Source organism: Cajanus cajan, chromosome 2 (genome assembly GCF_000230855.2).
Source record: "Cajanus cajan strain Asha chromosome 2, NIPB_CcT2T_4, whole genome shotgun sequence".
Taxonomy (NCBI): Eukaryota; Viridiplantae; Streptophyta; class Magnoliopsida; order Fabales; family Fabaceae; genus Cajanus; species Cajanus cajan.
The window spans coordinates 39,788,221-39,804,604 of NC_138518.1; the positions used below are offsets into that span (position 1 = coordinate 39,788,221).

Genomic DNA, 16,384 nt, shown 5'->3' on the forward strand with positions numbered 1-16,384 from the left:
GACGCCTTTCTCAAGCGCTACAAATACAACATCGACCTAACACCCGATAGGTCAGATCTTCAAGCCTTGAGTAAAAAGAACGATGAATCCTTCAAGGCGTACGCCCAACGTTGGAGGGAGTTGGCGGCACAGATAGAGCCCCCGCTGTCGGATAAGGAGACGGTGTCCTTGTTCATCAATTCGTTGACTGGTCCCTATTATGACAAGATGATAGGGAACACGACAACACTCTTCTCGGACATCATCACCATTGGAGAAAGGGTGGAACAAGGACTCAAAAGTGGGAAGCTGGCTAAGCCTTCCCAACCATATGAAGCTAAGAAGGCCTTCGGGAAGAAGAAAGAAGGAGGAGTCAACGCTATAACCATTTCTTCATCTTCTTCCACTTCGAAGTCAGGAAAGTCGCAGTATAACCCTGTGAGGAAGCTTGATAAACTTCCGACCACATATAGCGACCTCCTGCCGAAGTTAGTGGAAGCTCATCTTCTAGCTTACATTCCACCAAGGAAGATGGATCCACCTTATCCCGAGTGGTACAAACCACAAGATAAATGCCTATACCACTCGGGGGCACCAGGACATTCAACGGAGAACTGTAGGGCTCTCAAACACAAGGTCCAAGACCTTATTGATGCCGGGTGGGTCACCTTCGATTCGAAAGCACCCGACGTGAGCAAGAATCCTCTACCAAAGCAGGAGTAGAGAATGACAAGCCACGATAGGGCCCCTCCTTAATTTTCTTTTTCTTTTTGGGACTCATGATCAGTACCCGAGATCATGAGAACCTTTTCATGTAAATAAGGGTCTTTGTACAAATTTTAATACATATCAATAAAGAGGCATTTTTCACACATTATTCTCTCATTTGTTCTTTTCTCTCTTTCTCTCATTAATATTAATAAATTCTAAACCTAAACAGAACCAATAAAACAATTATGTCTGTGATTGTTTGCTCCGACCGGGATCCGAAAGTTGAGGATGAATGGGTTGAGTTGGACAGTGATGAGGAGACCATTTCTCCGGACTTGCAAAGACTGCTAGATCAAGAGGCTCGTCTACTCCAACCGCATCAAGAAAAATTGGAGACCGTGAATTTGGGGCAAGGCCAAGAAATAAAAGAGGTCAATATTGGAACCCATATCAGTGATGAAATAAGGGAGCAATTGATCCAGTTGTTAAAGGAATACAAAGATGTATTTGCATGGTCGTACCATGATATGCTCGGTTTGGACTCTAATATCGTCGAGCACAAATTACCATTGAAAGAAGGGTTTCGACCCGTCAAACAAAAGCTCCAACGAGTCAAGCCCGAATGGTCTTTAAAGATCAAGGAGGAGGTAGAAAAACAATTAGACGCGGGGTTCCTGGTTGTGTCCCAGTATCCCGAATGGCTGGCTAACATTGTGCCAGTCATTAAAAAGAATGGAAAGGTTAGAGTTTGTGTTGACTACAGGGATCTTAATCGTGCTAGTCCAAAGGACGATTTTCCCTTACCACACATCGATACATTGGTGGATCATACAGCCACAAACACACTCTATTCCTTCATGGATGGGTACTCTGGGTACAACCAAATCAAGATGAATGTGGAAGACCGCGAGAAGACTTCCTTCATTACACCCTGGGGTACTTTTTGCTACAGGGTAATGCCTTTTGGACTCAAGAATGCGGGTGCCACCTATCAACGAGCGATGGTGACGTTATTCCATGATATGATCCACAAAGAAATTGAAGTATATGTGGATGACATGATCGCAAAGTCAAAAGATGAGATGGACCATGTCCAATATTTGAGAAAATTATTCAATCGGCTTCGCAAGTATCAGCTTAAGCTAAATCCGGCTAAGTGTACTTTCGGAGTCCGGTCGGGTAAGCTTCTCGGGTTCATCGTCAGTGAAAAAGGCATAGAGGTGGACCCTGATAAAGTAAAGGCAATAATGGAAATGCCTCCTCCTAAAACTGAGAAAGAAATTAGAGGATTCCTCGGCAGGGTGAACTACGTTGCAAGGTTCATCGCACAGTTGACTGACACGTGCAAGCCAATATTCAAGCTGTTGCGCAAGAATCATTCCGAAGTTTGGGATGAAAATTGTCAACAAGCTTTTGATAAGATCAAACAGTGCTTGGCCAATCCACCGGTATTGGTGCCACCTGTCGAGGGAAGACCATTAATCCTCTACTTGACGGTGCTTGATGAGTCTATGGGGGCTGTGCTGGGACAACAAGATGAAACAGGAAAGAAAGAACAAGCCATCTACTACCTGAGCAAGAAATTTCTTGATTATGAAACCCGCTATACGCCGCTAGAAAAAACGTGCTGCGCGTTAGCATGGGCAACGCAAAGGCTCAGGCAGTATATGATAAGGCATACTACTTGGTTGGTTTCCAAAATGGACCCAATCAAGTACGTGTTCGACAAACCAATAATCACTGGGAAGATTGCCCGATGGCAAGTACAGTTATCAGAATTTGACATCATACATGTCACTCAAAAGGCCATCAAGGGTAGTACCCTAGCTGATTACCTAGCACACGGGCCGACCAACGACTACCAATCCCTTCAGGATGATTTCCCCGATGAGCATATAATGCATCTACAACATGAAGAGCTTAAAGATGATGCATGGACCATGTATTTTGATGGAGCCTCCAACATGCTTGGACGAGGGATTGGCACAGTGCTAATCTCTCCACAAGGAAAACACATCCCCATAACGGCAAGACTCAACTTCGATTGTACAAACAATATGGCAGAATACGAGGCTTGCGCGTTGGGAATCCAAGCAGCCATCAACAATGGTATCCTAAAGCTCAAAGTATTTGGTGATTCGGCCCTAGTCATCTACCAATTACGAGGTGAATGGGAAGTCCGAAATCCCAAATTGATACCATATGTTGAGCACATCAAAGATTTGACACAACTCTTCCAAAGTGTCATCTTTGAATACATTCCAAGGGAGGAAAATCAGTTTGCCGACGCTCTTGCCACACTATCATCAATGTTCGCCTTGGATAATGAGCATGAAATGCCCATCATCAATATCCGGAGGCATGATAAGCAAGCGTTTTGCCTTCTGATAGATGAAGTAGTTGATGATCATTCATGGTTCCATGACATCAAGCAATATTTGACAAAAGGGGAATATCCTGATATGGCCAGTGATAATGACAAGAAGCATATCCGAAGAAGGGCCATGGGATTTTTGCTAGTCGGCGAAACCCTCTACAAGAAAAATTATGACTCGGTCTTGTTGAGATGTGTAGACCAAGTCGAAGCCCAAAACATGATCAAAGAAGTTCATGAGGGGGTTTTCGGTACCCACATTCCCGGGCCCGCAATGGCTAAAAAGATCCTCAGGGCGGGATATTATTGGTCGACCATGGAAAAGGATTGTTGCCAATATGTGCGAAAATGCCATAAATGTCAAGCATACGCCGACAACATTCATATCCCACCAACCCCACTCAACGTATTGGCTTCACCTTGGCCATTCTCAATGTGGGGCATGGATGTTATTGGACCCATTGAGCCGAAAGCATCCAACGGGCACAGATTCATTCTTGTGGCCATTGACTATTTCACCAAATGGGTAGAAGCGGCATCGTATGCTCATGTGACCCGAAAGGTGGTAACATCCTTCATCAAAAAGAATATGATATGCAGATACGGTATTCCTGATAAAATCATCACTGATAATGGATCCAATCTAAATAACAAGATGGTGGAAGAACTGTGCCAAGAGTTCAAAATCCAACACCACAACTCTTCCCCCTATCGACCAAAGATGAATGGGGCAGTCGAGGCAGCCAATAAAAATATCAAGAAGATAGTGCAAAAGATGGTTGTCTCATTCAAAGACTGGCATGAGATGCTACCTTTCGCTCTCCATGGATACAGGACTTCAGTGCGCACATCCACAGGAGCTACTCCATTCTCCCTCGTTTATGGGATGGAGGCGGTCTTGCCTGTTGAAGTTGAGATACCTTCTCTAAGGGTAATCATGGAAGCGAAACTTTCCGAGGCAGAATGGGTTCAAAGCCGATATGACCAGTTAAACCTTATTGAAGAAAAACGGCTGAACGCCATATGCCATGGTCAAGCCTATCAAAGAAAGATCAAAAAGGCTTTTGACAAGAAAGTCCACCCTCGAGTCTATCATGAGGGAGAGCTGGTAATGAAGAAATTACTACCAGCCCAAAAGGACAAAATCGGAAAGTGGGCCCCGAATTACGAAGGACCATACGTGGTGAAGCGAGCCTTCTCCGGAGGAGCATTAATCCTCACAGACATAGATGGAGAAGAACTTCGATACCCAGTCAACGCCGACGTGGTAAAGAAGTATTATGCTTGAAGACGTTGCTTGCATAAGCCCGCTAGGATGAAAACCCGAAAAAGGGCATCCTAGGCAAAAGTTAGGGCAAAACAAAAAGCCCGCCAGTACAAGGGTACTAGGCAAAACAAAGGCAAAATTATCCCCGCTAGGATACGTCCTAGGCAAAAGTTAGGGGCAAAAGAATAAGACATAAAAATAAAGCAAGCGACGATCACTTGAATCGAAAACCGAAAGGCGATTCATGTGATTATCTTCTAGAAGCAAGCGTCTTGCAGTGTCTACACTCCTGACTCAGGCATATCACCCAAGACAACTAGGAGAACGTACGGAGCAACAATTACAGATATAATTGTTAAGCCCAATGTAAATAGCCTACAAATATTAATAAAATATCTATTCATTTCTTTTCTCTCTTGACCATGTGATTATGCCTCTAAATTGGTATTTCTAAAAAATTGTATGAAATTCCTTAATAATCGGTCAATAAAGAAAATTGGAGGGGTTCCTATAAAATCCATAATCTCCTGCATAAAAGGCTCACAAAAATATTCCCTCACGTCGACGACAGAAACTCCTCCAAGAAGAGAAGGATAGGGAGAGCCATTCATTTTCCTAAAAAGCATTAATAAAATAATCAAACTTGCATTTGTGCATCACACACACATTAGTTGCACATTCAAAGACCTTATCATGAGGCAATTGCATAAAATAGAAAAAAAAATAGAAAAATTGCTTGTGTATTGTCAACAGAAAAGGCCAAAAAACAAAAAGGCAAAATACAGAAAAAGCCAAAATTCGACAAAAAAGGCAAAGATTCAGAAAATCAACAGCATCATACAGAATAACTGAGCCTGGAGAGGCTTGCCGAAATAATACTCTCAGAATAACTGAGCCTGGAGAGGCTCGCCGAAACAATACTCTCTCATCATACAGAATACTTGAGCCTGGAGAGGCTTGCCAAAATAATACTCTCACAAAATAATTGAGCCTGGAGAGGCTTGCTGAAATAATACTCCCACAGAATAATTAAGCCTGGAGAGGCTTGCCGAAATAATACTCTCCAAAAGACGTCTCAGCTCGCATTCTCGGGCTGAACAAAAAACCAATTCATCATACAGAATAATTGAGCCTGGAGAGGCTCGTAGAAATAATACTCCCCAGAGGTATCTCAGCTTCCACTCACGGGCCAAATTCCCCAGTGAAAGCTATCAAACCAAGATCAGCAAAAATCCCCAATGGAAGCGCGATCATCCAAAGCAAAATATTCAGTCAAAGGACTTAAAACTTCCTCAGTGGAAGATAGCTCTCCAACTCAGGCATTGAGTGAGTCTAAGCCTGTAGAGGCTTCCTAAATAATACTCTGGGATACATAAGATCCCTAAATCCCCAGTCACCTACTCAAGAGGCATTCCTACAAAAAGGAAAATCCAAAAAAAGAAAATCAATAAACCATTCCCCAAGTGGAAATCGGCTTTCAGCCAAAAATCAAGCGTCAAGATGATCCGCCTAACAGAAGAGGCTAATCAAAAATCAACATCCAGAATCCCCAGCGGATAACAGCCTACACAGAGGCAGCAAAAATCAGAAAATCCAAAAGAGTCACCCGAATAAGGATAACCGGGATACTCCACCACCGTCAAAAGGACGTCGGCCAAACATAAGGCATCGCTCAATTCAAGAAGAGCATCTGTGTCTACACCCCAAGGAGTCAGAAATTCCCCATGGGTACCAACTATGCAAATGCAAGTTGGGGCACAAGAACCTATGAATGACTGCACATCCCCTAGACGGATCCCTGCGTTATCCAGCCCCTAGTGGCACAAAATCAAAAACAAATTGTCAAAGCAGCATCGTGGACTGTGGAGACAAAACCATCACAGATCCCTGGAGAGGGCAAACTCACATTGCCAATGTCGTCAAGAACACAGAGGCAGACCCTGGAGAGGGCAAACTCACGCTACCAAAGTGATCAGAAGCACGGAGGTACGCAGACCCTGGGGAGGGCAAACCGCAGACCCTGGAGAGGGCAAACTCACGCTACCAAAGTGATCAGAAGCACGGAGGTACGCAGACCCTGGGGAGGGCAAACCGCAGACCCTGGAGAGGGCAAACTCACGCTACCAAAGTGATCAGAAGCACGGAGGTACGCAGACCCTGGGGAGGGCAAACCGCAGACCCTGGAGAGGGCAAACTCACGCTACCCAGATGTCCAGAGCACCGAGGTATGCACAAGCCTGGAGAGGCGGTACTCACGCTACCAAAGTGTTCAGAAGCACGGAGGTATGCAGCTTCCAGCTCGGGCGGCGAGCGAAGCAAAGCCTGGAGAGGCGGTACTCACAACTTCCAGCTCGGGCGTCGAGTGAAGTTGAGCCTGGAGAGGCGGGTACTCACAGCTTCCAGCTTGGGCGGCAAGCGCAGCTAACCCTGGAGAGGGCAAACTCAACTGCCTAGGATGTCAGAAGCACCGAAGCAGAGCCTGGAGAGGCGGGGTACTCACAGCTTCCAGCTTGGGCGGCAAGCGAAGCTAAGCCTGGAGAGGCGATACTCACAACTTCCAGCTCGGGCGTCGAGTGAAGTTGACCCTGGAGAGGGTAAACTTAGCTACCGAGGTTGTCAGAAGCGCCGAGGTATGCAAACAACCTGGAGAGGCTACTCAACAATTTTCCACCGGAAGACGCTACAAGTCGGAAGGATGGCCTTATTCCCCGGACAATTGGGTCAACTCCTTTACTTATCAACCGGTACACTAAAAGGCCTTTTGACTAAGTAAAGGGGGGGCAGCTGTAGACCCCTAAAATTGTCCGGGTCGGAAATAAGACTCGAAGACTCTCAAAGATCGAAGGAAAGTCAGCCAGAAGGACTCCCAGAAGACCATAGGATGACTATCTTTAGGTTTAGAGGTCTTAAAGTAGCCAAAAATAAGAAAGTGGGAGGTTTGGAGCTCAATACGGCCTCCTTGGAGTTCAGTACGGCCGTACTGCACATTTTGAACTACAATACGGCCGCACTGAACTCAATACGGCCGTATTGAAGTTTCTGAACTTCAATACGGCTGCATTGAATTTAATACGGCTGCATTGAACTTCAATACGGCTGCATTGAATTCAATACGGCTGCACTGAACTTCAATACGGCTGCACTGAACTTCAATACGGCCGTATTGAGGTTTTTGAACTTCAATACGGCCGTATTGAATTCAATACGGCCGTATTGTAGTTCAAAACTTCAATACGGACCGTATTGACCCCCAGAGACCGTATTGAGCCTCATCCCTATAAATATGACGTCAATGGGACGTCATTCGACACTTTCACACTGAGTTTTAACCCTCTTCTTGAGTATTCTGGGTTTTTTTGAGCAGTGCTCTGCCTAGAAACCACTCGGAGAGTTGATCCGACGAAGTTCTTGAGTCACGAGCCATTTGCTTGAGTCTCAAACCTAGTCGAAGGGAAATCCTCCGGATTTCCATAGTTAAAATTTTATAGGAGGGAGCGAGCGGTCTTGTAGAGGGAGGGAACGCCAAAACGCTTCCCAATTTCTGTCAAGATATATAAGAAAGCACGCTTCAAAGGTTTATATCATTAAAGTCCCTTCTTTTACCGCTTTCTGTGTGTACATATTTAAACTGTCATCATGTAGATAGTTAATTTATAATTGCTTAGAATAAATAGGGGTAATTTAGTAATTTTGCACTATTATTTTTAAATAATCTGTCATAGGGAACCCGAAAGGGGCGCTGTGGGGTGCTAACACCTTCCCCACGCGTAACCAACTCCCTTACCCGACTCTGGTTGTCATGGCCGAAGTCGATTTTTGAATCGATTGCCTTAAACTTCTTTTTCCAATGTTTTGAGTAAAACATTGGTGGCGACTCCACGAACCCTTCCTTTTTATGAAAACCGCTAATCCATGGAGGGTCCCGCTTGGGATTAACATGGATTGGTGAGCCTTTTAATAAAATTGCTCGTTTGACAAGGTCTCAGTTTGAGAATAAGTCATTCTAGCAATCCATATTTTTAAACAAATAAAAGAGTCCAACCATCCTTCGCGAATGCCGAAAGCCCGTTTCGGGCCGGTGGCGACAGGTACCTCCAACAAGATATTTTAGTTTTTAGGACTAATGCATTAGTGTGCTATAGTTTTAGTCTTTTTACCTTTTTAGGTTTTGGTCATACATCTAGACTTCACCATGGGGAGGATCCTATCTTTTGCATTAGAGAGTCTAGTCCTTTTAATTTAGACAATCTTTTTAGCATTTTTAGTAGAACTCCTCTTAGGATACATTTTCCATTTCTATCATATATTATTACCTCTAATGCTTATTTTTATGTTTTTGTTGGTCATAATGCCCACCATGAGGAACCTCTTGATTTGAGGTCAAATCCTTTTCAAGAGGGAGGGAATGATGGAATAACACTAAGGCCAAGAAGTCCAAGAGGTGATATATTGAAGGAGGCAAGATGAATGGGTTAGTGTTGAAAAACCATAGGAGGAGTAAGCCTACTTTTGGGCCTTAGCTCCTAAGTTTTTATAGCCTTTATTTTTATTCCTATTTTTGCCCTTGTCTTTAATTTCCTATTTTACCCTTGTATTTTGGGGTATCCTAGTCATAAGATTTATTTTCTTTTGTATTTTCCATTTTACCCTTGTATTATGGGGTGTTTTAGATCATAGGTTTTTAATTTTGGGCTAAGGTATTTAATTAGGGAGCTAGACACATTTTTGGGGGTGTTTGGACCTATTTTTGGACTTAGAAAGGCTTAGGCCCAAGTGGAGGGCAAAGGTTGCATGGTCTTATCATGCACCTAGATGTAGCCTAACTAAACCCAAAGATTCCATCCTTGTCCACTAAGTTGCATCTAGGGTTAATTTGGGTTTCATTTGGTGTGCATTTGGCACCTTAAATGCAACCCTAGATGCCCCCCACTCCTATAAATATCCTAGGCACCACACCTTGTAAATACTTTGGATATTGAATATAAAGAGAGCCTTTTGTGCCTTTATATCTTTCCTTAGTCACCCTTGGCTAATTCGGCCACCTCCCTCCCATCTCCACCTTGAGAGAAACAACCCTAGAAGTGGCCTTCATCATCATGAAGTGATCCAACCCTAGAGTACCCTTCTCAAGCATTTCCTCAAACACCTTCTACCCAACCTCCATTTTCGTCCATTCCATCATCATCCACCCTAAAACCTTGTGCCGCCTTTGAAGAACTTGATCCTTGGAGTAGGTGTCCTCTTCCTTGTCCATCATCTCATGTCCATGCAAGTAAGGATGCCATCAGGGATGGATGACTTGAGACTTCTAGACTAGAGAAGGAAGCACCCTAGCTCAAGAAGCATAGGAAAGCTCACTTTCAAAAGTAGGAAATCAGATAGGTTTTTCCTAGTTCTAAGTGTGGCTCTAGGTGACCTTTGAGGGAGAATTTGGCTGAATGGTTTTTCAGAAAATTCTCATTGATTTCAAAAGTGAGAATACAATGTAATGAAAGGCATTTATAGGCACGGAAATGACTAAGGGTGCACCAATCCGTGGCAAGCAATATTGGCGCCAAATTTAAAATTTAAAATTGAATTTGAATTTCAAATTTGGTGAGCCATGTGCCTAGTCCGGATCATGCTATATCTTCATGTAATTTAAGGGTAATTCGGATTTGAATTTGGGCAGCACATGGCCGGTCATCACCATGCTAATCCATGTGACTCAAATTCACTCCAAATGACTCTTAAATAACATGTAGATTAACCCTAATGCACCTATTAATGACTTCTTTGAATAAACCTATTCTAATGACCTAAATACAATGGCCAATCAAATACAATGAAAGGGAAAAATTACAAGAATGAAAATGAGCCCAATATTGAGTATCAAAAGCCCAAAGGCCCATGAAGCCCAAAACTAGGCCCAATAAGCCTAAAGCGCAAAAGTCCTAATTTAGGATCCATAATACAAGACCAAAACAATGTAAATTCCTACACTACTAATATGCAATAAAGTGGTGATCATTCAAGTAAAGCCCAAGTGAAAAGCAACAAAAACACAATTTTAGAAAGCTTATACCAAAATTAGAAGAATTCAAGTGTTTAAACAAGACTCAAAGAAAACCAAGAAATTAAAACTAAAAATTAAGACTCCAATGAAGGCTAGCACTCAAGTGGAATGTTCCTAGATAAGCACTAGAATGGATTAACAAAACTAAAAATAAATGGAATCAATCACCAAAGAATTTAGGCAAAGCTAGTAGATTATTCACTTGACTTTTGGTTTTTTTTTTCCTATTATCGGCTTTTCCTTTTGTTTTTGTTTTCTTCTTCTTTTTTTTAATTTTTTTTTTTTGGATTTTAAATGTATTTCCAGAGAAATTAAATTGCCTTTTACACCAAAATTCCTCAAAATAAATGAATACAATTCAGATCTACTAGTTTTCAATATTATGTTTTGGATCCTTTTGCACTTTTTTTTTTAAAGTATTTTGAAGTGTTTACTCTGTATTTTTCTCTTCATCAACCAATTTTCCAGAATTTAGATCCAAAATCAATCATGCACTAGAATTAGGTTTATCACTTTAAAATTCAAAGTAACAATTATGGAAGCAAGATTTTCAATGGAATTTAAAATTTGAAAACTCTTAAACACAATGGAAACCTAACTCTAGGAGTTCACCAATGATCTAATAGTGAACATGAACTCAAGGATGTAAAATAAAAGCACACAAGCAAGGCACATCTAGTAGAAATGAGTCTCGGCCAAACTCAACAAAATTTTAATTCAAATTTTTCAGCAACACATTACAAGCACATCTTGAATTATTTTGACATTTTAAGCAATGCATATGACTAGACAAAACTCAAGATTCAAAAATCAAAAGACTACACATGCATATGACTCCAAATGACCGAAACAACATAAGCAAGAAAATGAATGACTCAAATCAAAGAAGAAATGGCACAAGTTGAATCCTAGACACTATTGATTGCGGATTGAAACCAAAATGCAATCAATAATTGGATCTATAGAGAATTTGATTTCAAGAAAAATGTAGATCCACAAGGAAACTCAATTGTGACAAATTAAACACATGAACACAGAATTTCAATCGGTCAAAATGATGTACTTATCTCAAAGAAGTCACCATGCTCTAGATACCAAAAATGATGGTGAAATCTATGAAGAAGTGGACGGATTGCCTCTCATAGTCTTCACCAAGCACAAGATCGTCTTCTTTGAAGTTGGAACCGATTGAATGAAGCATAAGAGACTCGGATGGATGACTTGAGACTTCTAGACTAGAGAAGGAAGCACCCTAACTCAAGAAGCAAAGGAAATATCACTTTCAAAAGTAGGAAATGAGATAGGTTTTTCCTAATTCTAAGTGTGGCTCTCGGTGACCTTTGAGGGACAATTTGGCTGAATGGTTTTTCAAAAAATTCTCATTGATTTCAAAAGTGAGAATACAATGTAATGAAAGGCATTTATAGGCACGGAAATGACTAAGGGTGCACCAATCCGTGGCAAGCAATATTGGCGCCAAATTTAAAATTCAAAATTGAATTTGAATTTCAAATTTGGTGAGCCATGTGCCTAATCCGGATCATGCTATATCTTCATGTAATTTAAGGGTAATTTGGATTTGAATTTGGGCAGCACATGGTCGGTCATCACCATGCTAATCCATGTGACTCAAATTCACTCCAAATGACTCTTAAATAACATGTAAATTAACCCTAATGCACCTATTAATGACTTCTTTGAATAAACCTATTCTAATGGCCTAAATACAATGACCAATCAAATACAATGAAAGGGAAAAATTACAAGAATGAAAATGAGCCCAATATTGGGTATCAAAAGCCCAAAGGTCCATGAAGCCCAAAACTAGACCCAATAAGCCTAAAGCCCAAAATCCTAATTTAGGATCCATAATACAAGACTAAAACAATGTAAATTTCTACACTACTAATATGTAATAAAGTGGTGATCATTCAAGTAAAGCCCAAGTGAAAAGCACCTTAGGCCCACCAAGCCCATTAGGCCCACTAAGCTCTGAAGTAGTCAAATCTTCAAGTAGTCTTCTAGCTATTGCTCTAGTGGTTGGACTCTTGGTCCATGCTCTTCCATCACAATAACATTTATTAATGTGACTTTAAAAATATAAATTAATTAATTCTAAATAATAAATTAAATTAAAATTTTAAAATAAATTAATTAACTTAACTTTAAATATTTTCATTTATAAATTTAATTTAAACACAAATTAAAGCATTATTAATACATCACAAGAAATTTAATTATCTAATTAAAAAATAATAACACAATTGATTTTCCTTGAATTAACTTCAACCACTATACTAATTAAATGCATCTAATATAATACTTTAGAGTATAAATAAAAAATTAAAAAAATAAAATAAACTTTTCCAAATCATAATATTAAATACTAAAACAATACAAAATTATAAATATTTCATTATTCCTACGCATAAAGTAATCAACTAAATACACAATTTAACACGTGAATTACTAAATAATAAAAGAATCATTGTCACAAATATTCATCTTACAAATTTTTTACAACTTAAAAAATATGAAGAAATAAAAAAATATTTTAAAATTAAATATTGTAACTAACCTCATTTTGAAATACAAATCTCAAAAGAGCAACGGATGATATTTGATTTGCACCAACCTGTAATATAAAATAATACTTTTTTTATTAAAAATAACAAAGAATAACCAAATTAAATTAACAGATTTATAAAATGATAAATTTATATAAAATACATTTATAAGTATTCAAAAAAAATAATAATAATAATAACCCAAAACGTGTTGTTCAACGGTAGGGTTGATCTACGCTTAAGCAAGGTCAGGGTTCGAATCTTGCTTGTGTATGTAGTCGTGTTAAATCTTGGGCTCAACTATCTTATCGGCCCTCGATACTCTAGGGACGAACAAAAAAAATCATTAGCAATAAACAAAATATTTATAAACAATATTTACTATTAATATATATATAAAAATTAAACAAATAACTTCCCACACCCGAACATTTTTTCTTTAGTTTGTACCCAACATTTTGTGAATGATGGGACTATTTTGGGAATAGAAAGAAAAATGATTGTGCCGAAATTCATTTTGAATGATTAAAATAATAATTTAAATTATAAAATATTAAATTAAATAATTATTTTATAAAAAAATTATTAAAAATATTAATATTTTAATGATTCGAATGACGATTTGGATAGCGTAGAATCACTCAAATAGAAAATGTCCCCCTGACGCTTTTTGTTTACCTACATATTCACTGCCCACGTCTGAAGGTGATGGGTCAATACATTATGTATATTGTACCGGAGAGACCGTATCGGTCACGTGGGCCAACACGTGCCATTTCGTCAGGCACTCATGCATAGTAAGCCACGTACAAGCATTACCATCAACGTCGGCTCGGCATGAGGCCGAGAACCGACATCAGTCTGGTTAATGTCAATATGGACCATTATCACTCATCGAGTCGGCTTGGTCAAGTACCGTTTCGACATAGATCAAACCGGAAGTATACAAGCTGCCGTATACGGACTAGACGACTCGGTCATTTGTCGTTCCGACTAGTATTGAATAGTCAGCTCGGCCTCTTGCCGAAGGGTTAAACAAGTTATAACGGTAATCACAATTAAGAAAGGTAAGTACATGATTAAAGCCTAACAACCAATTAGTACCGTATTACCTAATTTGGTAAATATCTGAGAGGGCCCATCACGCTCAGGCCCATGTCAGGTGCTATAAATAGGTCACACATAACAAGGTATGTCACTGTTCATTAATTATCTTAGAATATCGTGCTTATCCTGACTTGAGCGTTGGAGTGCCTTTTGCAGGTACCTCCCCCCTCTGAAGAATCCGTTTGAAGTATTCGTTCGGCCCTTCTTACCCAGAAGACTACGAGTGTATCCTTAAGCAGGTACATTTTGGCGCCCACCGTGGGGCCGAACCGATAGCATTGCAGAAGCACTGAAAGTTTACGAGTAAAAGAATCATGGTAAAGACAAGGAATACTAATTTTGAAGGGCAACAGTTTGAAGACGAGCATCAGTCCGGGGCCGAGACGGTTGAGGAGACAAACTTGACCGATATGGTGCGCCAGATGAAGGAAGAAATGATCGCCATGAAACAACAGCGAGAGAGAGATGCTGCCGAGATGGCTGCATTGAGAGAAGAGAATGCTGCGCTGAAAAATCAATACCGGGATCCCACATGGAAACCATCTGAGACAACTCACACACAGGGGTCGTTCCGCTCGCAGGGCCCTCACACTTCTCTTCCCCACACCTCTGTCGCCGCTCCAGCTGCGTATGCTTCGGTCGGCCGACCGGTCCAGCCTTTGCCGGCCGAAGCACATCGGCATCCTTTTACCCCGAACATCATGCAGATGGCACTCCTTGACCATTGGAAGTCTTTGCCCTTAGACAAGTATGATGGCACTACCGATCCAGACGAACACGTGGATGTGTTCTTGACTCAAGTTAATCTAAGCACAAACGATGATGCTGCTCTATGCCGAATCTTCCCAACATCCTTAAAGGGACGAGCACTGAGTTGGTTTACTCGGCTTCCGGCCAACTCGATTGATTCGTTCAGTACGTTAGCTTCCCAGTTCACAATTCAATTTGCTACCAGTCGGCCTCACCAATTGACCTCGTTGGCACTAATCAGCATTCGTCAGGAGAAGAAGGAATCTCTTCGGACATTCATGAGCCGATTCAACAAAGCGGCGCTCGAAATTCGAGACTTAAACCCTGCTGTAGCTCTACACCACCTTACCACTGCCTTGAAGCCAGGGCCTTTTGCCAACAGCATTTGTAAGAAACCCCCTACAGACATGGATGATTTGCATCGGCGAGCCGACAAGTACATGCAGATGGAGGAATTGGCCGAGTTCCGGAACCAAGCCCGAGTAGAAGTGTCAACAAAACCTGACAAGCTGGCCGAGCCGAGTTTTCGGAGTCGACCGAAAGAGTTGGTTCCCCGCGAGAAGCCTCCTCGGGGACCAAGGTACTCACAATACACGCCCCTCAATACTAGCCGGTCAAGAGTATTAGAACAAGCACTGGCCTCGGATATACTGGTCATCCCAAAACGAGCATCAACCCCTCCCCGGGCCGATACGACCAAGTCATGCAGATATCATCGCAACCGTGGGCATTCAACTGATGATTGTTTGGCTCTGAAGGATAAGATTGAAGATTTAGTCAAACAGGGACAGCTGCAAGGTTTCGTTGAGCGTCCAAACCGATCGAGATACGAAGATCGGTCACGGAGACGCGACCAACTCGAACAAAGGACAGAAACACGTTCTCGCAGAGAACGTAGTCGGTCTAGAGATAGAAGAGAGGATGAGCCTTCGGCACAGCCTCGGCGAGTCATCAATACCATTGCCGGGGGATTCGCTGGAGGTGGCTCGTCTTCATCTGCACAAAAAAGACACCTGCGAGCTGTCCGGCATGTTCATGCCATCGAATCCGCTCGTCACCGCCTTCCCACTATAACTTTCACAGAAGCTGATTTTAAAGGCATCGATCCGGACCAGGATGATCCAATGGTAATCAGCGTCGAAATTCACAATTGTATTGTACGCAAGACGCTGGTCGACCAAGGAAGTTCGGCCGACATCCTCTACTGGAATACGTTCAACAGTTGGGCATCCCGGAGTCCGAGCTAGTTCCGTATGATGAACCCTTGGTCGGGTTCTCTGGCGAACGGGTCAAGACCAAGGGATACATCAAGTTGTCGACTCGGTTCGGATTTGAAGGCGCCGAATACCGAGATGTTTTCAGTTAAATATGTGGTGGTACACGCCAGCACATCTTACAACATTCTCCTTGGACGACCATCCCTGAATCGGCTCGGAGCAGTTGTATCTACCCCTCATTTGGCCATGAAATTTCCGGCCGAGTCAGGACGAGTCGTCACAGTTCATGCCGACCAAAAGACGGCGCAGGAGTGTTACTTCGCTAGTTTGCGACTGCCAAGAATAAAAGACGAGGTA

At 41.7% G+C, this 16,384-nt stretch overlaps 1 protein-coding gene across 1 annotated transcript; it reads left to right on the plus strand.

Annotated features, from left to right (window-relative positions):
- The first annotated feature begins 14,374 nt into the window (after positions 1-14,374).
- On the plus strand, positions 14,375-16,057 carry LOC145954895 (uncharacterized). Its single transcript, XM_083069583.1, has one exon. The coding sequence runs from the start codon at positions 14,375-14,377 to the stop codon at positions 16,055-16,057; it is 1,683 nt and encodes a 560-aa protein (XP_082925709.1).
- The last annotated feature ends 327 nt before the right edge of the window (positions 16,058-16,384 follow it).

Coding starts and splice junctions, on each gene's coding strand:
- LOC145954895 (XM_083069583.1), top strand. CDS start 14,375: ATGGTAAAGACAAGGAATACTAATTTTGAAGGGCAACAGTTTGAAGAC.